At 40.0% G+C, this 24,249-nt stretch overlaps 1 protein-coding gene and 1 long non-coding RNA gene across 2 annotated transcripts in view; both read right to left on the reverse strand.

Annotated features, from left to right (window-relative positions):
• Positions 1 to 24,249, reverse strand: part of LOC127537766 (uncharacterized) — a 54,657-nt gene that overhangs the window by 20,991 nt on the left and 9,417 nt on the right. The window lies entirely within an intron of this gene.
• Positions 1 to 24,249, reverse strand: part of LOC110951772 (potassium channel subfamily K member 2) — a 48,099-nt gene that overhangs the window by 20,991 nt on the left and 2,859 nt on the right. The window contains exons 2-4 of the mRNA XM_022195000.2: positions 22,091 to 22,404; positions 11,736 to 11,853; positions 1,717 to 1,877 (exon numbers count right to left, since the gene is read on the reverse strand). Of these exons, the coding sequence (XP_022050692.1) occupies positions 1,717 to 1,877; positions 11,736 to 11,853; positions 22,091 to 22,404 (593 nt within the window). The remainder of the gene's footprint in view (positions 1 to 1,716; positions 1,878 to 11,735; positions 11,854 to 22,090; positions 22,405 to 24,249) is intronic.

Here is a 24,249-nt window from a genome sequence, read left to right on the forward strand (position 1 = left end):
TAATTTTGTTCATTTAAACATGATATGAAGAAGTGCATTTAGGTCTGACCCTGCTCAGTTATGAAAACACTTTAGTTTTTGGTCAAAGAGGAGAGAAGACTGGAGGAAAGTCTTTGGCAGTCACTGTTTTTGTCATATATAATCCTGACCGACTTACACAGAGCAGCTGCTCAGCTGTAAGGTTGGCGTTTCCAAGCAACTTTTAATGACTAACCATCAACCAGACTGTTCTCCGTAGTCCATCTATATTCTCCGTGTCCTACGTGGTCGTGAGCATGTGTAAATCGTATGTACTCGTATGTGACAGAAGTCCATGTGTGACTTCCATCATTACAGTCCCACCATCTGTGCTGCTGCTGGTTCGTTCCACAAACAAGGACAATGACGGCGAGGTTCAGTAATTTACTGAACTGAGCTTTCTGTACTGAAACAAACCGCATTTTAGATCACTCTTCAGGAGTCTGTTGACATGGCAACCCCCTGAAACTGCATCCACGCACAGTTAAGTACAGGCTGCAGAAGTCTGAGGCAAAAGCACACCTCGCACTTCTACTGTAAAGCTTAGAGGAGGAGCAGCTACAGTAAATCAGCTATGCAGATGCCTTTGCGTTGTCACATGTGATGGTTCTGTCAAACTAAAGGAGCGTATTGCACACAGGTATGCATTCACCTGAGAGTTTGGTTAGGTGCTGTGATTTTGTTTGCATCCATCACATGCTGCACTTCTTGGCACGATGCTTTCAGTACCGAACTTGACAGATGTATTTAGATTTTAGGTACACAATAAATGTAAAACTTAAACCATACACCGATCAGGCATAACATTACGACCACCAGCCTGGTATTGTTCATTAGTGACTGCATCCAGCTGTTAGGTTACAATATCCCTCCCCAAAATTCATTTTGTAAAATACAGATTCTGTAAAATTAAACAAACAGGATGACAACCAGAATGTTTTCATTTCAGATTTCCTTTTAAAATGGAAGTATCTGTCCAGAAAAATCTTAAGAATCATTGAACGCATTGGTATGAGCCTTTGTCCAGGCATTCATGGTCCTAATAATGAAGTCTACGGACTCTGAGTTTTCCCTTATAAGGCTGACATTTTGGTTTTTAGTGCCATGTCTTGACAGCTATTGAATGAAATGCCCTCAGATGGATATACCCATCAGACAGAACAGTATGACCACCAACCTAATCTTGTGTTGGTCCCCTTTCTGCTGCTAAAACTCCTGTGACCCAGTAGGACATGGACTTATGACCTTTAGGGATGTCCTGTGGTAGTAAATTCTGTGGGTTGCAGCGTGGGACCTACCTAGATCAGCCTTATCCTGGCACATCCCATAGATGCTCAGTAAGATTTACATCTGGGGAGTGTGGAACCAGGGTGAACACCTTAGCTCTGTCGTGTTCACCAGGCCACTTCTTGCAGTGTGTCAGGGTGCACTGTCCAGCTGAGGGTGACATTTGGCATCAGGGACTACTGTTGACATAGGGGTTTGGGGGTTGCAGGGTTGGTTGACCTGCAATGTTTAGGTAGGTGGTGCATGTCAGGAGTCACGGTTTCCCAGCAGAACTTTGCATTATAACAAGATGATCAACGTTTTCCACTTCACCTGTCAGTGATCATAATGTCGCGGCTGATCGGTGTATGCCATTCCTTGTTTAATCCAAGGCAAAGACAAAAACAAGCTTATGTAACTAAAGGAGCTCACCACGATCATCTTTTCTACTCTGGCGATGCCCTTCCCAAAAATGGTCCCCAGCTGGTCACCGACACCAGCCAGTAAGATTCCAAACAGGGGAATTCCCAGTAGAGCGTAGATTATACAGAAGATCCTGCCTCCTTCTGTGTGCGGAGAGATGTTCCCAAATCCTGAGAGAAATGAGACACAGGAAAAAAAAGAGCAGAACATGTACCATTTAATCCAAACTGCCAGTATAAATTAGCTGGAACAAACTGACGTAGTGCCGTCGTGCATGTTGTTGGACTGATCTCCTGTGAGAATATTTTACAAAGTGCCTGACGACACTTTTACAGGTGTCAAATGTGGGAATCAGTCTCCGTTTTCTAGCCGTGAAATGTGTTTTATTGTTGTGAACTGTTTTAAAGCATGAACTGTATATTACGCAACAAAAAAAGTTAATGTTCAGTGGTATAACGGAAATTAGAGGGCTTTATTTCAGGTGCTGCATATCTGAGAGCTCAACTTTGCCTTTTCGCCAGAAGGTACAAACTTTTATAGCTCTATTTATTTTCTATGTTTTTGCAATATTAACTACCATCAAAAGTTTCACAGTTGAAGTCACACACTGAGGAACCATCCTTTGTCCTACTCGACGGCGCATAAAATCCTGCATGATGAACCAAAGATTTCAAGATTTTGATTCATCACTCCAAAACACCTTCTTCCAGTCTTCAGCAGTCCATCAGGCAAGTCTCTTTTTCTTATTCCGATGTCTTAGCAATGGCTTTCTTGCTACAACTCGACCCGTCAAACCTGCAACTCCAAGTCTTCTCTTCACATAACCTGCTTTATTGTCGGTTTTAGTTTAAATAGGACCATATTTTACAAAAGCAACATCATGCCACATTCAAACAGTCTCAAAACCAGCAGTAGAAACTCAAAACACACGAAGAAGATGTTTACAGAGGTAGCAAATCAGAGAAGAAGCAGGGTAATTCTCTCATTGACTTCTACACAGTCTGACTTCTTTTTGCAAACAGAGGAGTCGCCCCCTACTGGCCATTCTAAATTTCCTTTACTTTTCAGATGCTGAGGCTACGTCCATCTCATCTCTTATATACACTCTGTGCTCATAGCTAGATGCCACATAAACACCAGAGCTTCATTTGTTGTGGCATGGCAGAGCTGCTTTGTAGCTCCCTGGGCTTTAATATTCGACTTCATCTGTTTCGTTATAGTCTCAAGTATCAGGGGTTATACATGTCTGTTTATTTGCACCATTTTTCTGAAGGAATTTGTTTTGTTTATAAGAATAAATAATTCATATCTTTCTTTTAATTTTAGCATGCTCGTTGGGCTGCGTCCTGCTCTTTTTACGAGGCCGGCATGGAAAGTCTACAGCCTGCTGCTCTGATTGTGGCTGTAGTCATATTGTTATGATTATGGCTGTGTGATGCTTAATGCATGCAATAATAGCTACAGCGATGGACTACAATGTGCTACGTATTCCTGAGCTCCTGTCATACACAACAGAAGCCCTGCAGATTCAAAGGATTGTAAGGGAAAGCAAAAACTTGACGTGATGTAACAAAAGAAAATCCCCATCGTGTTGCTTCATTACGGGACCAAGAAACTGAACTTGCCAGACGGGAAAACTTTTCCACAAAGCTCAGCTGTGCAATGATTGCTGATAGGCACACAAGAATAGCTTTGAGAGATTTCAGTAGTGAGAAATGAGGTGGTGTAAAGGCTCAGACTGGAGTTTATTATTCACACACTCTGTTCTTGAGCTACTCTGACATGAATGAAGGATGGAAAAAAATTAATCCATACGCCGCGGTGCATAGAGGCCTTTGTATGTATGGTTTCTCATACAGAAAGAGGACGACTCCATCAGAGGTCCACTGCCTTTCTTCTTCTCTCCAGACCCATCATCTCCTATGCAGCCAGAAAATGAGGCGTTGAACAAAAACCCTAAGAGACGTGTGACTCACATGAACCCGACTCCACACACGCAACAACATACAGGATGACTTTCATTATTTAACGTTTCATAAGGCGTCTGCATAATGAACTACTCCCACTTTTCTTTATTAATGCTGTCATCCGTCTCCGGATAGGGGCTGCAGGGTGCCTTCTAATGACTTTCCAATCTCCCACTGGAGCAGGATGACACCTAATGTGAGGACATTGTCAATCAAGCCTCAGTATTTTCATGATTACATCCAGTGGGAGACAGGATTTTAACACATCTGACTGGACAAGCAAATGGACACTCTCTGATTTAAAGCTGCACTTTCTTCAGTTCTTTCTGAATCGAACCCATTAGTTATTGTTTATATTCTCAGTCTCAAAGTCAGACAAGCTTAGAAGGGCTCAGTAAATGAGTTTTACATGCATGTGCTGAGATACAACTGTGGTATTCACTTTGGAATTTTGTCACTCAGTTGTGAATAATCACAGTCAGTGATAGACCAGTACAGCACTTAATGCATGGGTGAGCGAGTGGGTGGCAATTTGCTTTAACAAGCATGAATTCAAGCACTTAGCAGCTTCATATTCCATCCTGCTTCCATAGTTTTTTCTCCAATCAAAGGTTAAACACCAATTACTCTCCAGGTCCTTCAGTTAGTTCCACACTTGGCTGTTAACCTTAACTAACATTGTCTGCATGAATAATACATTAACCACAGGATTTCCTCAGTGCGGGTCTCAGATCACTTCATTAATGACACCATAGAGCAGGTTATGTAACGATCACGTGCAGGAACGTGTCAGCGTTTGTACGATCTCTTGAAGGAATGAAGGCAATCGTACGAGACAATAAAAGCCCAACGACTTCTTTCCTCACTCATTAAATGATGATGGGGGGGAAAAAACAGTAGAATAAGTTTAACTGTGCGACTTCGTTAGCTTCAGTTAGACACATTGGCTCGATTCAGAGGCTGCATTTGGAGAAAATGAAGGCTGTCCCATTTCATAAATCCTCAGATCAGATCAGGGATGTCAAACATGTGGCCCGTGGGTCAAAAGCGGTCCTCCAGACGGTCCAATCCGGCCCGCAGGACGACTTTGTAAAGTGTAAAAATTACAGAGCTTCAGAAATTTAAAACTTAAATAGCAAATTTTTAAAACTATAAATTCCAGAACATGACCAGTGTTTGGTCATAAAGTAAAATACCAGATTGTTCATTGTAGTTTTGTCTCATTGTTGTAATATTTTGTCTTGTTTTTGTCTTTTTTTTGCTTGAATTTGTTGTTTGTCTCATGTTTTTGTGGTTTTGTTTCTCACTTTTGTCGTTTCGTGTTTCCTTTTTGTCTTACTTGTGTTTTTTGTCTTATTTTTGTCATTTTGTGTTTTGCTTTATTCGTCATTTTGTGCATCATTTTTGCTGTTTTGTGTTTTTTTGTGTTGCTTGTGTTGTGTGTCTTTTTGTCGTTTTGTTTCTTGCTTTTGTCTCTTTTTGTCTTGTCTGCGTCATTTATGTAATTTTTTGTCCCATTTTGTCATTTGTCTACTTTTTGTCCCTTTGTAATTTGTTTATCAAATTTTTGTCTCTTTTTGTTTTGTTTCGTGTTCTTTGTTTCGTTTTTCTCATTTTATTTCTTGCTTTTGTCATTTTGTGTCTCATTTTTGTAACATTTTGTCTTATTTTTTATATTTTTTGCCTGTTTTTTCTGACTTGTCGTTTCGATCATAAAGTAAATTACTGTATCATTCAGTTTCAGATACCTGTGACTAAGCTGTAATGTGTAAATGATAAACTGAGGTATAATGTTGTTGAAATCGAATTTATTTTTCTTAAGAAATTTCAGGATGTTCATGATGTTTTGTAAAAAGATAATTCCTTAAATGTGAACATTTTTTTGCACCAAAACAGAGGAAAAATTTGAAGTTTTCATCATTTATAGGTTATTATGCTGTGATTTACTGGTAAAATTACTTAGAATGACATGAGGGGGTTAGTCATTATTTTACTGGTAGGCAACAGGAGCAAATAAGAAGTCTGTTGTGGGCATCCGTCTCATTTAACAAACGCTCAGATGCAGCCTCTGAATTGGGCCTCTTGTGTTGGTTTTGTTGGGATTTTTAGTTTCAAACATTGTCATAAAGTAAGCTGCAAAGGAAAACAATGACAACCCTACTGTCTGACACACAGGAAGGTCGTCTTGGTTCGATTTCACATTCAGATTGTAGAATACAGTGTGTTTATTTTCACGCTACGGATCTCTAAAGACAACCTTATAATAGAGTGCATCGGGGGTCAGGTTTTCAGGAAAGAATAATAATCTTTTCACGCTACAACTGATGATTCATTTCAGATCTGTTACTCCACATACAATGGAAATATGAATCACCCCACTAGTGCAGAGACTTAACTAAGGAATCCCACCAGGCAAGAAACACTGTGAGATAAATCATTCCAGCACTTATTTTCTCCCACAAGAGGGAAGGAAATGTCTTAATGAAGAAAAGAGACAGAGTGCACTGCTGTGAAAATCATGCCCAAAGGAGGGAAAACAATAGATTTCACTATATTCCAGGATTATTATAAGTCCCTGCAGACTTTTTCAGACGTGGATCTGTAACATTTCTGGCTGTTAAAATCCATCATTTAGACGAAGGTCACTTTAAATTAATGATCCTCACCCCTTCATTTATACACACGTGGACAAAATTGTTGGTACCCTTCAGTTAAAGAAGGAAAAACCCACAATTCTCACTGAAATCACTTGAAACTCACAAAAGTAACAATAAATAAAAATTTATTGAAAATTAAATAATCAAAATCAGTCATCACTTTTGAATTGTTGATTAACATAATTATTTTAAAAAAACAAACTAATGAAATAGGGCTGGACAAAAATGATGGTACCCATAACTTAATATTTTGTTGCACAACCTTTTGAGGCAATCACTGCAATTAAACGATTTCTGTATTTGTCAATGAGCGTTCTGCAGCTGTCAACAGGTATTTTGGCCCACTCCTCATGAGCAAACAGCTCCAGTTGTCTCAGGTTTGATGGGTGTCTTCTCCAAATGGCATGTTTCAGCTCCTTCCACATATGTTCAATGGGATTCAGATCTGGGCTCATAGAAGGCCACTTTAGAATAGTCCAACGCTTTTCTCTCAGCCATTCTTGGGTGTTTTTGGCTGTGTGTTTTGGATCGTTGTCCTGTTGGAAGACCCATGACCTGCGACTGAGACCGAGCTTTCTGACACTAGGCAGCACATTTCTCTCCAGAATGCCTTGATAGTCTTCAGATTTCATCGTACCTTGGACACTTTCAAGACACCCTGTGCCAGATGCAGCAAAGCAGCCCCAAAACATTACTGAGCCTCCTCCATGTTTCACCGTAGGGACAGTGTTCTTTTCTTCGTATGCTTGGTTTTTGAGTCTATGAACATAGAGTTGATGTGCCTTACCAAAAAGCTCCAGTTTGGTCTCATCTGTCCAAAGGACATTCTCCCAGAAGCTTTGTGGCTTGTCAACATGCATTTTTGCAAATTCCAGTCTCGCTTTTTATGAGTTTTTTTCAGCAGTGGTGTCCTCCTTGGTCGTCTCCCATGAAGTCCACTTTGGCTCAAACAACGACGAATGGTGCAATCTGACACTGATGTACCTTGGCCTTGGAATTCACCTTTAATTCTTTGGAGGTTGCTCTGGGCTCTTTGGATACAATTCCAACGATCCGTCTCTTCAATTTGTCATCAATTTTCCTCTTGCGGCCACGTCCAGGGAGGTTGGCTACTGTCCCGTGGGTCTTGAACTTCTGAATAATATGAGCCACTGTTGTCACAGGAACTTCAAGCTGTTTAGAGATGGTCTTATAGCCTTTACCTTTAAGATGTTTGTCTATCATTTTTTTTCAGATGTCCTGGGACAATTCTCTCCTTCGCTTTCTGTTGTCCATGTTCAGTGTGGTACACACCTTTTCACCAAACAGCAGGGTGACTACTTGTCTCCCTTTAAATAGGCAGACTGACTGATTATGAGTTTGGAAACACCTGTGATGTCAATTAAATGACACACCTGAGTTAATCATGTCACTCTGGTCAAATAGTTTTCAATCTTTTATAGAGGTACCATCATTTTTGTCCAGGCCTGTTTCATTAGTTTGTTTTTTTAAATAATTATGTTAATCAACAATTCAAAAGTAATGGCTGTTTTTGATTATTTAATTTTCAATAAATTTTTATTTATTGTTACTTTTGTGAGTTTCAAGTGATTTCAGTGAGAATTGTGGGTTTTTCCTTCTTTAACTGAGGGGTACCAACAATTTTGTCCACGTGTGTATGTAGGATGATCAAAATGGATACAGAGTATCATGCATGGGCGTGGTTCTGCCCTCTACTGGGGGCTCGTCTAGTTATATTTGGCACCATGAAGTCCCGTGGATATCACAAAATACTGGCTGGCAAAGTGACTCCCAGCCTGCAGAAGCTCGGCAGAACAGGAATATTCCAGTGAGCTAATGACCCACAGCACACAAGAGTTTCTGAAGAAGAAAAAAGTGAAAACTGTGACCAAAACAAGTATGTCTCAAGACGTAAATCCAGTAGAACAAGCTGTATAAACAGAAAGATAAAGCAACAAAACCCTTCCAGCAAAGAACAGCTGAAAAAAAAACAGTCTCTGAAGAACACAGATTTATGCAACACTGGTGTCTTCTTTGCCGAGGATGACTGAGGTGGACAAAGAAAGAACAGAGACTCTCAGTGACTTAGGATGTGTTGGCTTCTGTTGCACCACTTTCTTACTTTGGGGAATTTATTCTTAAAGTACTAAATCTAATCTGCTAGTTTAGAATTTTACATAAGAGCAAATAAATGCTTTTTAACTCAGATTCAATGCAGTTACTATAAGGTGATAATTTTCCCTCCTGTGTTCTAATGCTACATTGTGTTAGCTAATGGTGTTGAAAGGCTCATTGATGATTAGAAAACCCTTGTGCAATTATTTTAGCACATTGATAAAAGTGAGAGTTTTCATGGAAAGCATGAAATTGCCTATGTGACCACAAACTTTTACCTTTTAGTGTATTTACCACCAAATCTATTGACTGCAAAGTGATGCAACTGCAGCAAAACATTGTGCGACTTGAAAATGAGCTGTGAAAGAACCTCGGAGACATGAAGTGGAGCCCAGCAGCTCCTAAAGCAGACGAGCTGATATGTTTAGGCCTGCTTGGACGGCCAGATAAGATTAGACATGTGTGTGTGGTGATGCTGCCAGTTTTTTTGCAATTCTGCTGCACTGCACCAAAATGTAGAGATCTGGAGATGGTGCTGGAGAAGAATAAGCAAATTCAGTTTGATTCCTCCACATGATGGCCAATAATCTAAAAAAAAAGCTCACTGATTTTCAAATCAGACACCAAAACTCATTTCATTCAAACTTGGGGTGCCACATTTTCTGTGAGCTCTGACAGGGTGCTGGAGATGTGAAATGGCGCCCTACAGCTGATTCAACAGACGCTGCGATCTGTCAAGGTCCACTTGGAAGAGCCAGATGAGCTGTGAGGCTAGCTGTGTGTGAGAGAGCTGGTGTTTTTTTCCTGATTAGTGAGCTATTACAGCTGGAGGTGACAGAGAGAAGAGAGACATGGTGCAAAAGAGACGATGGAAAAGGGAAGCGAGTTGGAGTTTCAGCCTCTAGCTTGCTGACAGAGTGACATGCTATCATTAACATTTCATTTGCATATTCCACATCTGTACTTGTGATGGAGCAGGAGATTAGGTGTTTTACAGAGATCAGTACCTAACCCTGATGACACTTCAAAACTTGCAAATAGGGCCAAAGATTATTTAGTCAGGATAACTTTACTGACTGCACAGATTAAATGAGTGCTACAAGACGAGGCAAGAGCGAGTGTTAAACCACCTGTTTAAGCCCTATTCAGCAGTGGTTTGGGCTCATTATACTGAATTGATATGCAGGTTACAGGTCTAATTCCTGACTCATCGACCTTTATCTGATGAATTAATGGGTTTTGTTTTGAAGAGGACAAATATACACTACTGTTCAAAAGTTTGGGACTCAGACAATTTCATGTTTTCTATGAAAACTCACATTTTATTCATGAGCTAACACAACTGCACAAGGGTTTTCTAATCATCAATGAGCCTTTCAACACCATTAGCTAACACAACGTAGCATTAGAACACAGGAGTGATGGTTGCTGGAAATGTTCCTCTGTACCCCTATGGAGATATTCCATTAAAAATCAGCTGTTTCCAGCTAGAATAGTCATTTACCACATTAACAATGTCTAGACTGGATTTATGATTCATTTAATGTTGTCTTCATTAAAAAAAAACTGCTTTTCTTTGAAAATAAGGACATTTCAAAGCGACCCCAAACTTTTAAATGGTAGTGTAACGGATTCTGTCCTATGTGAAAATGAGGGTAACGGTCAGTCCAAACTTGTGGAGCAAATGAGTGTGATCAACTAATTTACCAGTTCTGGTGCAATCCTGTTGCAATGAAGCACAGTCCTGTACAGGAGCAGGTTTTGGTTGAGCAAGAGTAATTCTGCTATCCATCCACTATCAATACACTGTTTAATTCTTATCAAATCACAGGGGACTGGAGCCTATCCCAGCTGACTTTATTGTTATGGCATGGCATTACCAGCTGGTTCAGAAATTTGACTGTGAAGTCAAAAGCTTAGATACTTAGATACTTAATCTGTTAAAGACAGCAGGGAAAGTCATCTGTATTCCAGCACCTCTAACCCTACAAGACCTGCTTGAACAAACAACCCCCAAACAGGCAGACGATATTTTATCAGATACCTCTCATGCACTGCAGCCTGAATACATTCTAGGGTTCCACTACGTAAACACAACAGGTACAAACACTCATTCATCCCTTTGTTAGTGAAGCTCATTAATGAGCAGATTACTCAGGATGAACAGAAAGACAGGAAGCCAGTAAGGCCATCCAGATAACCATGTGTGTAACAGTGTAAGGAGTGTGTTCTGTTCTCTATTATTTTTATACAGAACAATGGATGTGCACATCGCACTTTTGTTCTTAAGCAATATGATAATGCATTGCATTTTTATTTCACTTATTTATTTTTTATTGTGGATGTTTTTTATTTTATTGTTGCATGAGTGGTATGTGTTGTCTGTGCAGCACATCCCTCTGTCCAAGACAAATTTCACCCAAGGGAGCTTAATAAAGACACCTTGGACCCTGGACAGGTCACCAGTCTATCACAAGGCGACACAGAGACAAACAATCACACTCAGATTCACACCGACAGACAATTTAGAATCATAAATTAACCCTCCTGTTGTCTTGACTTATGTGCAGTCAAAAAAATATTGTTTCTTTGTACGAAAAAATCCACCAAAAAAATTCACCAAATTTCTGAAAATTTGCAAAACCTTCAGGAAGAAAACAAAGTTTCCCTAAAAAGTTTTATTTTACAAAAAATCCCCCAAATTTGGCAAGAAAATTCTTGTAAATATTTTTTTTAAAATGAGTAAAAATCTTCCAAAAAATCCTAAAAATATCTGAAGTGATTACATATACATCAGTTAAACATCTAATATTTTCTTGGAGAACATTCACAAAAAAAATCAACCAAAGCATTTCTCTTTTTCCACCAAAAAATGTTCAAAGATTTCAGAAAAATGTTGAAAATGTGGATATCACAAGTTTCACTGTGAAAATATATTATTTTTTCCACATTTTCAAACTTTAAAACGGGTCAATTTTGACCTGCAGGACGACACGAGGGTTAACCTCTGCATGTTTTTGGACTGTGGGAGGAAGCCAGAGAACCCGGAGAAAACCCACAAACAGAGAGAACATGCAAACTCTATGCAGAAAGATCCCAGGCTCATTCTTCTGCTAACCATCAAGCTTTGTGAAACAGAACAATGTAAAAGTAGCATTCAACCAGAATTGTTTTTACATTTTTAAAGGCAGGTGTCTTCACATTATGATGGTACTTTCAAAGCACTGCATGCAGCCACTGACTTATTGTCAGAGGTCTTTACGGCAGAGTAAGAAACTGCTCTTCTTACCGATGGTGGTGATAACAGTCCCAGCAAAGAAAAAGGAGGAACTGAGGTCCCAAAGGCTCGTCTGATTGGATGAATTTCCTGATGGGTTCACACCTGCTCGAACTGCTGAAACCACTTGCTGCAGAAAGAAAGAAAGCAAGAAAGCAAGACAGAAAGACAGAAAGAAGAAGCACATTATACAGTGTTCCTCAGTGGGAGTACGGTACAAGGTTGGCTGAGAAACAGATTAGCGGTGTGCATCAACCTTCTTAGGGAATAGATGACAGCTAAGGAAAACATCCAACTAAAAGCAATTAGGAGTCGTGAGGAAAAAGTGTTGCTTTCACGAAACGCATGATGTTTTATAAGTAATTGTTGTCCTTACAAAAAGAAAAGCTTGTCATAAGTTACAGTTAACTCTGTGCTTTTGTAAAGATGACGTGTTTTATTTAATTTAGGCCTTTTTGAAATGCATCCAAAGCTGAAAATGTGGATGCAACAGTCCTCAACACATTCTCATTCATCGCTTTCCCAAACTAAAAAGAATAAGATTCATATTTAAGCCCATAGACAGTCCTAAGCAGCACTGAGTCATTGTGCATGATCACTTACACAATTTTGCACACTGCAGCCCAACATGTAGATTCGGGTGTTTGCATGAAATATGTTCACATTTTAACACAGTGGGTGTTGCTGACTGCCCTCGCCCTGCTGGAAAAATGCATACGGGGTAAACAAGGCCAGATGGAGAGCACAGGCCTGGTATCACCGCCTTTCTTTATTCCTGTTTATTCATTCCAAAACCCGTACAAAAACAGAAAAGTGCTTGAACTGTTGCTAGAAGAAGGGTAACATTTAAGTCAGTGATGACACTAGATAGGCAGTGCAGTGGGCTTATCCGGTAGATTATACGCTACCATTCAAAAGTTTGTAGTCATCCAGAGATATTCATGTTTCCCATGAAAACTCACATTTTTATTCATGTGCTAACATAATTGTATAAGGGTTTTCTAATCATCAGTTAACTTTTAAACACCATTAGCTGCCTTTCTTTCCTATTCTGATGCTCGCTTTTAACTTCAGCAAGTTGTCTTGACCACCTCTACATGAATAAATGCATTGAGTTGCAGCCATGTGATTGGTTAATTAGATATTTGAGCTAGCAAGCAATTGAACAGGTGTACCTAATAAAGTGGCTGGTGAGTGTAGGCTAATGTGAGCAGTCCTTTCTGAGGCTTTATTGGATTTTTAAAAGCGTCCTGTGTGCTAATCCCAGTAATGTTGGTAGAAATAGCCTAACTTTTGCCTTTATCCTACAAGTCCTCCAGTCTTGGTCTTATTGATTGAAAATGACTCATTTTGCCCTTTTTTTCTAAGTTCCAATTACAGTGAGAATCCCTTTTGACCCATGAAAAGCCAGCTGTAGAGTTTTTCAGTTAACCAATATGTGCCTTGCTGGAAAGGCTGGTGTACGATAAATTGCCCTGAACGCTGGATTAATCCGATATCTCCAGGTCTCAAAAGGCTCAGACCAATCCAGCGAACTTTACCACAGCAAGGCGAAAGTTTTCCTTCGCTAAGTGGCTTCTCAAGATGTCAACAGAATCATTACTGAGACAAACGAAAGAGAAAAGCTCTTAGATGTCAAGGGAGCAGCAGACACAGCTATAGAACAGATGCTGATAAATTGCAGAGGAGCAGCACTAAAGCATTTATTCCCCTGTGTATTTTGTGTATATGTGGGATTTTTTCCCCCCGTTTTTTTCAATTCAAGTCCCATTAAAAAAGCTCTTGTGTGATGCACCTTATTAAATGTAAGACTTCTATCAGTGGGGAAGAGCATTTTTGGTGGATCTGCGTTATTTTTTGCATTGTAAATGAATAAAACTCTCAGAATAGAACAGTAAAAACACAATAATATTCATAAGAGTCTGCACACGTAACAAACAGCGATTCCTTAATTTACTGCAAAAAACTGCAGTTCCTCAAATGGCCACTAGAGACTGACTCCAAAAGTGAGATCTCCCTGTAAAAAAGCCCAACTTTACAGCTGAAATAAAAAGGTTTACAGCCTGGTGCCACAATGGTTTCAGCTTCTACAGCTATTTTACATGTTCGTGACAACTCTACTGGGGGTGGATTTTAAATCAACTCACCCGTTTAAGTTGTACTAAGGCCTAAAGTTATGCATAATAAGATGTGTGGCTGCATTAAGTAACAGGTGGATGGCCTGAAAGAAGAGTTAAGGTTCCATTTTTGCTTTATAGTTTTGCTTTTTATTGTCAGGATGGCGAAGGCCCAAGATTAAAACTGCTTAAAACCAAAGGGTTCATCCATTTTTAGATCCAGTCGATGCTGGACACAGACATGACATCAAATGAATGCTAATGTTGCTTCTTGTCTGCTGGATGTGTAAATAGGCAGCCGTTTGCTAACCCATTAAACCTATTGAGACACTTCTGTAACATTAACATTGTGTTTGCATTTGTTATTGACGCGCAAACGAGAATGAGACCGCGTAAAAGACAGAAATTGATTTTTATTGCACGCATGCAGCAGATTCAAATGTATTCAGAGGCAAAGTAATCAAAACAAGAATGACCAAAGGTAAACCCATCAATTGCTCAGGGGTTGTTTTTTTTTAATCTATTCCAGCTTCCACGTAAAACAAAGGAGAGGCTTCAGAGATAAAACTCTACGTCCACTGTGCCTCTAGAAAAACATCATTTAGCAAATCGTGCAATCAGACAGGCTTGGCTCAGGCAGCTCCTTTTGTTTCCCAGCCAAGTGGGCTTCTTAATTCCCTGCTTTTTGGTGCTCAGCTATATGCAAACTAACGTACGATAAGACAGGATGATGCAGAGACCACACCGGCTCTCTGCAAGCTGAGCCAGGAGAGATTGAATCGTCTCAGGTTTTTTGACATCACTCATTTTTTTAATTACTTCCTTTGAGAGCGCATCTCTCCTCGGTCCCCTGCTGACTGGCTTTTGATCAGTGGGAGCCTGCAAAAGGTGCCTGTATGTGTGTTTGTGTACATAATTAAGTCAACGTGAAGGGGGAGACACCTGTGTTGAACCTGCGTATCAATAAATCATCAGAAGAGGAGTAGTTGTTTTAAAGGCTGCTGAACTCATTGCACCGATGGATGATTGCCAGAGCTGTTTGGCTGAACTGTAATCTTGTAAAACCGCCAAAAAGAAGGTTTATATTGAGGCAACGCTGTAGAAACTACTTCACAAAGAGCCTGATGGCATTAAATAAAAACATTAAAGGGAGTTTAAATGTCTCCCTGAGGTAAATTGCATCATTCTCTTAAGGTTAAGTTCTCGAGTTCTGAATTAACCCAATTAATTCTCCAGTTTGTTTCTGCAGTCAGGAGGTGTGATATTCAAAGTGTTTGTTTTTTCAGCAGTAATGAGCACAGTCCTCTCCTCAGTGGAAACATTAGAGAGTCATATTTCACCCGAAGACAAACATTCAGTCTGCTTAAAAGACTCTTGAGGACAGTTTCCCGCTTAGTTAACTTGGAGATGGACACCTGAAAAGTTAGTTTGCATTACAGAATCAGGGTCACCCGGTACAGGAGACCTAGTTGTTGGCAAAGGTAAGCAACCTCCTACGAAAGGACACGTCACACTTTTGTTTTACGATAGGTGATGCTTTCACTCATAAACTGATGTAATTTAACAATCTGTGGTTAAACTGATGTAAATACATCATCACTTAAATTCCACTGAGACTAAATCTAAACAGTTTTTATTTTAACTAGTGGTGAGACGGGATTTTAAAAAATTATCTTATTAATTAGAGGCTTTGTAATTGATTAATCGTGGTTAACCCTTTAAGCTTCAGTCAATTCCAGCCGTTTTCAGTACAAAAAAATCGCTAATATTCTATTTTTAAATTTAAAAAAATACGAAAAATACAGGGAATATTGGACGCACATGGCAAGGTGCATTTCCTTGAAAACGACCGATTCGTGGATTTTATACTGACTTCAGGACATGTTTTGGACAAAATAGTTTACTGGCTTGTGTTGTCTGGATGTAAAAGGTTGGATTATGGCCGTTTTTTGTGGAATCTTTTTTTCTGTGTGTAATAATGAACCCGGAAATGTGAGTCGCGCTGTGTGCGTTGAAGCCGTGTATAGAGAACGGATGGATGAATATTTGTTTTTGTCGGACAAATGTGTTTTTCTCACCCGCTGTGGTAATCACATCTGAAAGTGGTTTATACCGGCGGATTCATGAGAATCTAAGCTTTCCATCGGCGTATAGTGTTTGTATAATCGGGTTTGCAGCCGTCGGACATTCTTGAAATTCCTATGCAAATTAGTAGGTGTACCGCCGGCGGTACACCTACGACGCACTGAAGCGTAAAGGGTTGCATTTTTGTCACACAGCAATATTTGACACAACAAGCAAAGTTTTTCAATTCAAATAAATTTTGGTTAACGACTGAATCAATGAATTGACATATACGTGAACTTAAACAACAAAAAATGTTTAGGCTTTATTTATATTTCTGTGCATTTTTCATTTGTCTACTACATTCACAGATTTCTGCAAACTCAAAGTGCAATTATTTTCAACATTTTAAGACTTTTTGGAAACTCACACACTTTCAGTGTCTTGAAAAGTGGTCTATTATGGGATGGCTACACTGTTTGCCCGGACCAGGACTGTCGTAGCTAACATATGGTATCCAGAGCTGATTTGTATGTGACTGCTATGCCATGTTGGTCTGACGCTTCTACTGGACTGGAGGTCTGAAGGGCTGTCATGTGACCACCTAGTGACCCACTAGTGCATGGCCATCAAGTGGGCGATATTCAGATACGGTGCGTTTCCATGTGAGAAAAAATGCCCCTGTGGACACAGGTGTAGCTCTGGTGCTAACAGCAACATGTTTTGCATCGAGGTAATACCGTCAGCTTGAAGTGCTGCCAGGAAAAGAAAATTCTTTGTTGCACAATTTGAACACAACCACGCTTCTATCGGGAAGATTTTTTAAAAGAAAACTTTCTTCCATCAAGCTCAATGCGGTCTCGTCTTCCTTCACTGTTCTCCAAACTTTTTTGTTTGCTGACATCATTCAGTGCATCCTGTGTATCTTCTTCATGGCTGGCAAACAGATTTTAGGTTCATTACTGCCTCCTACTGGACTGGAGTGTGCATCAGTGTTAGACCACTGTGCTAGAAATTAGGGAACTGAGAAAGGCACGATAAATGCGTTATTTTTTCTGTAATTAATTAATCAAACTTATCCCATTAAAGTCCCAATACAGCCCTCTCAGTAGAAATTCAGTACAACAAAAGTCTGTACTCTTTTCTGAACTCTTTTTTCAAAACTTGATCCGTCTGCCAAGTTTTGAAAAAAAACTGATGCTCTGTACTTTCTCTTAAAATACCCCAAAGGTCCCCCGTTGGATTCAAACCAGGCGACACTCTTTGCCAGGCGACCGTCTTCACTTTTTTCTTCTGCAGAATCTTTTGTGTGCGTTGGATCGCTATCATGCCAGAACATTTCTCTTCTGCCAAGCTTCTGCAGACTGGGAGCTGTCTGAACAAATTTATCTGGGTCTCATTTGACCAACATTCATCAGGCTTCTTTTCATGTTCTTCAGCAAAGTTCCAGCTTGCAGTTTTGTGATTAAGAGGAAGCAGGAGTGTGTTTCTTATACACACAGTCTATAAAGACTGAAGTTACACTACATTCTTCACACTGTCTGAGCTGTCTTCTTACACCTGTCTGTCTGTTTTTCAGACCGTGAATATAGTTCAGTGTCTGTTGTGTCACTTTAGACGGACGAACGCCAAAGGTCTGATTAGTGCTACTGCAGCTCCTTCTATACCTCCTGATTGCTGCTGCAACGCTGCGTCAAGTGATTAGTTTGTGACCGACCTTCCTGTATTCCTTTTCCATCTTTCTGAAGTCTTACAATCAGATTTTCCTTTTCACCGTGGAGCCCCAGAGCCCAAGCTGAGAAAGTTCAGATCATTTTGTAACGATGTTCGTGTGATTAGGCTGACTGGGAATCACAGTTTTAGCTTGGAGTCGTCACTTTTCTTGCTTTGATTTTCTACTTTGGGGCCTGTATTTTCAATCTAGTCTTTCTAATGCATCTGTTTTTCATTGTTCATAAGTTGAAAGACTCCATTTGCAAACTCAGAATTAAAACAGTTCCTGAGAGTTTATATGAATTTGAATCATTTGACATTGAAGTGATATTGCACAGAGGCGTACTACCTCCTGCACTACTGTGCTTATCTCGATAAGTGAAAAATCTTACTATACAGAAAATTCCAATTGAGTTTCATATCAATTCTATAATATTTTTTTGTCTAGATTTTAGTGGTAAAGTGGCCTAACTCACTCACCAAATATAGCGTTAAAGTGTTATGTTAGACCATTCTGGAAGAGACAAAACTTTAAACCCATTTTTCTCCAAAGCTACAGAAAGTGGACTAGACCACTCTGCTTCCAAACCCCCCAAAAATGATCCAAAATGATTCAAAAAGTGTCCAAAATGACTTGAAAATGATGCTTTGTTTACTGTGGAATCTGCTGCTGCCACTGTTTTCCTTATTTTATTGCTGATTTCCTCATATTTTAGGTTTAATCTGCATTGAAGTATCAGTCTGTCCTCGTGATAAAGGAGTTTTGTTGTATAGTTGAAACACTAGACGATATATATGTGTGTGTTTAAATTAACTTTAAAAGAGTGAAGGAGCTGAAAAGAGGTGGTTAGACTGTGGAGTCTGCAGATTTTCTCTGTGCAGAACCTCTCGTTTCACTCTGACAGGAGATCATTATCTGACAGGCTGAGAGGTTGATGATCTGAGGACAGAAAGCATCATCATCACCTTTAGACATCAGCTCAGCATCTCCACGCCAGATAATCATACCCCATCTGCTACCAGCCCCCGTTCATTAAAAACCTCCTCATTTCCATAGAGTAGGTGGGTTGTGAGCATTATTCAGTCAGCAGCGGTCAGGTTGAACATATTTCATAGAGATTAAGTGTACCGTACGTGAACGAGTAAAGCTTTCAGTATGACAACAGCTAGAATCAAATTACAATTTCTCAGAGACTCAGAAAGCTTTCAGCTGCTTCATATCCACCGCAAACATAACTGAATGTCATATTCATTCATATTTAACCAATAGCCTTACCCACAAACATTAGTCTTTCACTTGCTCAGACCCTCACATCTCCAGTATTAAAACCCCAGGAGCTGGAACTCTGACTGAACATTAATTATTCCAAGCCTTCAGTGGGCCAGACATAATTTACATTTCCTTACAGATACAGGTGGACAGGACCTAGAAACTTGATGGTCTTACACTGTTTTACTGCTAATTTACAGATTTTCACTTTTTATTTATTTTAACAAGTAAAAATCACAGAAAAAAATGCAATATTTACATGTTAACCATTAAAACCAATATCCACATCAAAATAAGCTGTATTTGTATCAATAGTCGTTTGTTCATTTACAACATTTAACCATAAAATTACATATTTTTCTACTGCACTTTAATCGTTTTTTTAAAATCACTATTTTTTTTTTTTGTCTGCAAGTCCGCTCAAAAATGACACCAACCACTCATGGTGCCATTGCTTAAGCTTCATGTGCAAATTTTTTTTTTCTTCTTTGTGACTGTGACCATCACCGGCCCTCATGGCAAATTAACCTATCATGTTTATTTCAAGCTGTTTCCTGCATTATGCCATTGAGGGCTGTGCACACCCAAGTGAAACATAAAACAAACACAGGACAGACAGAAAGGTGAGGCATAGACAGTGTTCTAAGAGAAAAGGTGCATTTTATTTGTTTGTACTCTTTAATTCACACCTTAAAACCATTTACAAATCTAAAACCCTTCACAAACACCTAATACGACAAAGTCCCAACTGGATCAATCATGAAGATGTCAGGAGGCCACTAGAAGGATAGATAAAGCAGAGTGAGATCCACAGACACTAACCCAGCAACCTCCACTGACTCAGCAACCGGAGGAACACACTCTATTGAGTTTTGGTAGGTGCCGGTGTGGTGGGTCTGGCATGCATGAAAACCTCCACCAAAAGGAGGGAGCTGTCCCCTCCAGCCCAAGGAGGTCCACCCAGCCCCCCCGCAGGAGCCACCAAGCGGAGACCCAGCCCAGGAGCCCGGAGCGACCCCCCCCGACACAGCCAGAGCCCCAAGGCCCGCGCAGTAGGACGGGGCATAGCGGACCCCCACGGCGCCCCACCGGCCCACAGCCCCACTTCCCCCACGACCCCCCCCCCCCATCCTCCCCCCACAACCCGGCCCCCCCCGCCCCCCAGACCCCAAACCCCCGCCCCCCCCACCGTCCATAATCTCACTTTATATTACCTGCACACGATCGTTAAACTCGCTCTTTTGTATTCAAATGGCCTTGAGCTGCTGCTGCACTTCTCACTGTATAAATTTCAGTTAAATTAATATACTGTGTGTAATCGAAATGTTTGACTTGCATACCGGTTGATGAATATGCATTTAATAGTTTCCTGTTTAGTTCATTTATTACATGACGTTTTGACATTTGCCAGCAGCAGTTTTGGTGACAGACTCAGGGAAACTGTGGCTATAGTGGCTATGATTAAAAGTGGTAGACAAGTCAGTTATCCCTTAAGATTTAAGGACCTGTCGCCAGGTTGCAGAAGTAATCATCATCCAGTGCAAGAGGCCAGTTAGATTCCCCAAGAGGAAATGCTTTTCATCAAGACAACCAATCCATAAAGAATGTCACCCACTGACTTCACGTCCGTCCTTTATTAGAAGGCTGCTCACTCAAGGCTAATGTTGGTAGTGCTTTTATCTTCTCTAGTGACACTTTTGCGATTGAAAATTAATGATAGCTTAAGTCACTTAGTCTGCTTTATCTTTTATTTAAATTTCGTTTGAGATTTCCAGCTTTGATGTTTTAGGGGTTTGGGAGGACCTGTGCCAGAGTCTGTGATGGAAACGTCAAAGTGCACAGTCAAAACTATGGATATTATGTTTTTGTTTTGATTTATAAACTTGATGCCAATCCCGAATGCTTTCTACCAATGCTGAGTCCAAACTGATGTTTATTCATCTTGTAATTTTATCATCAGTACTCCGTGTCCCCTGTTGGTCTGTTTGCAAAGTTATGCCAAAATTACCGAGCTGAATTTAATGAAACTCGGTGGAGCGGTGGAAGATGGGCACAAGAAGGATCCAAAAAATTTTGGTGAAGATCCAGATTTTCAAAATTCTGAGATTAGACCTTGGCTTTTGTGGAAGTCTGCACTCCTGGAGTTCACTTCTTGTTACAATATCTTTCACAGCTGCGTGTCCATATTCTGAGTATTAAGATGATTATAGTGAATCAACCAAATGGTTCCAAGTCCAGAGTTCCAGTTTGTGGTCGGCTTAGTCTTTGTAGTTTGGAGCCAGGAACTTCAAAATGAGCAGCATGACATCATACATGTAACACGACATACAGTTCTTCCACTTCAGATCAAAGCAAACACTAACAAGCTTTTACTGACAACACTGACTGATCCACACATGGGTTAATGTTAGCGACATTTTGCTAACATCAAAATCAGAAACAACATATTGCATGACAACGTCCGTGGAGGGTCTTTTTTTGTGAAGCTTCTCATCCACAAACACTGCAGAACAGAGTGTCTGGACAAAAAGCTCATTCAAGAACCAGGAAGTCAATCAATACTCCCCACAACAAAGGCCTCCATAGGACTTTAGATCTTATGAATGGAACCATATTTATAATAATAAAAGACCACCTGTACATTCGTCAGACAGCAGAAATTAAATGAGTGAGGACAAAATTAATGGCTGCATTTTGGACTGCTGGAAGGTGATTTAGAGAGGACTGATTTAAACAGGTAAATAGGGCATTACAGTAATCTAAAGGATATGAAACAAAAGTGTTCAAAACCATCCCCAATTCCACCTTGGACACCGTGGATTTTAATTTAGCTTTATTGCACAGATGGAAGAAACAGGAAAGTGTTAGCTGCAAACAATCATGTAACCCTTTATGCGCAGTGTGGGTCAGGAGATACCCATTTTCCATTGGATTTGGGTCTCTTTTCATCCATATTGCACGTCAAAGGGTTAAAATCAACTGGGTTTGAATGAGCAATATAAGTGAATGTCATCAGCATACAAATAATATGAGGTCCTACTAAAACAGCTAATTATCTGTCCAAGAGGCAGAAAATAAAGTGGAAACAGTACTGGACCCAGGACAGTACTCTGCGGGACACCACAAGACAGAGGGGCTGCGTCAGACACAAACTTAAGAGAGAAGATGTGCATTAATAATACAACGCAGAAGCTTCCACCTACCTTGACCAGGTCCTCCAGCTCAGAGGAGTTCACACAGTCATGCATGGCCAAGAATTCCAGTTTTTGAGCTAGAATGGCCAGTTTCTGGGAGCTTTCATGAGGTTGCTCCAGAGCTTTGAACACCGTCGCCCCGATGATGAGGTACAGCACCACCAGGAAGAAGATGGCTGACACAGTTTTCCACCTCATGACAGTGGTCCGGGTGTCGCACTCATCCTCCGGAGTGTTCAGCACCACTGGCTTGGTCGAGAACGACAGGCGAGGCTTGGAGTTGTGGGCGGCAGACTTTGGGTCAAGAAGGTCAGGTGCGGCCACTGCAAGGACAGAAGTGATTTATGGCGATCAATTTCTTTGTACCTGTTCCACTCTCATTCAGTCATTTGTCACATCACTCCGTTCCCCCCTGATTAGTATTGTATTCCCAGTAAATAAGTCAACAATGCCAATCAATCAGTCCATCAATCAGTCAGTCAATCTGTCAGTATTACCATTTGCTCTGTCAGACTGAAAAGGGCGCCACGCAGGATTAATTCAATTTGAGATTAGCAATTATGTTAATGGGGTTTTTTTTCCAGCCAAGGTGACATTTTACATTATCTTGTTTGTCCAACCAACAGTCCAAAAGTTAAATACTCAGTGTAAAATGATATAAGAGAGGCAACAATCAGAGAATATTTGATATTTCTGCTTATAAATTACCTAATTAGCTGCTAATTAGAATTCTGTCACAACTAATTCACTGTTTCTGTTCTACGTAAGTGAATAATAATTCAAATAATGAGAGATGACTTTCACCTCAGTAAAGTTCTCAACCAACTTTCCTTTATTTTTCAATATTAATTCCTATTCATTTTCATTATTCAGTGTCCAGACGTTAAGTAATTCATATTAAACTCATAAAGAGTTCCAGGACTGATGTAATCTGAATTATTCTCTATGAAAGCTTTAACACACCATCTGCAAAATATAAATGAATACAATCATTTTCAAAACTGTACTCATTCGAGTAGTAGGAGTAAATGTGAAGTAAACTGTTGTTCATTTTCCATTGCTTTAAATTCACACCATGACTAATTCATTTAGAGTTCACAAGCTGTTTTCTTCCTCAGATTCAGCTGCTGTGATTTTCTGCTATAGTAACGAGTTCATTTTGTCATGGAGATGGAAAGTTTGAGACTAACATGCAGCTACACGAACTAAACGTCTCTTTTGGACATAATGGATGCAGGACGGAGATTCAAAAAGATAGTTTTCCCATTGTATGAAAGAGGACATAAGATGTGAAATGAGAAGTGACTGAATGCTCTATGCATGTATCCAATGCATAGTAAATATGTAAAGTTTTGCCTTGCATTACTTAAAACCCTTCAAAGACAGTACAGCGATAGATGTTTAATGTTACCTGCTGTTGCAGTTATTGTGTTCTGAAAGATCCCATATAATGAAAATCTCATTTTTATTGCATTTTGTCTTAAAAACTTACTTGCAAAATAAAAGCTGTTGAACACCTTTGCACTTGACAGATTGCAAGAAAAGATAAAAATTGAAATAATATGCCTGTTGCACCCGTATAATGAAGCCAACAGTGAAAAGAATGAAGTAAAACACCAGGAAGGACCAAGAAAGGAGGGTGATCACATAAATGGCATGAATAATAATAACGAAGACAAGGAAAAGAAGGAGGCAGAGGAAGATACAGCTTTTCTGAGACAAGGGAACCAATGAAGATGTAGGACGGCCGTGAACATTGACCAGTTGCAGTCCCTTTTTGGCTGCCTGTAGAGCCAGTCAGGTCTTTCTTTCTCTTGATTCCTAAAGCAATAAAACTGGCCATCCATTCTGAATTCCAGTTAGGAAATTTGTGATATCATGCTTGGAAGATGGGGATGCCATTCCAAACACTGTGGGGTTGGAATGGATCAACTTACACTGTGGAAAAGGACACAGCTTGTAGGGCGCAAAGAGGATATGTTCTGTTTTTTTTCTTTTGACCTTGCTGTTTACAGGCAGCAGACACCAAGGTCCTATTATCACACTGGAACTTGTTTTATGGCTCTTATCCAGGCTGTTTTCTCCTGACTAGATCCTTGCTTGTGTTGTATCTACTGTCAGATGTACGTGGCATAGGATAAAAGTGTCTGCTAAATTAAACTGTAGAA

Source organism: Acanthochromis polyacanthus, chromosome 16 (genome assembly GCF_021347895.1).
Source record: "Acanthochromis polyacanthus isolate Apoly-LR-REF ecotype Palm Island chromosome 16, KAUST_Apoly_ChrSc, whole genome shotgun sequence".
NCBI lineage: Eukaryota > Metazoa > Chordata > Actinopteri > Pomacentridae > Acanthochromis > Acanthochromis polyacanthus.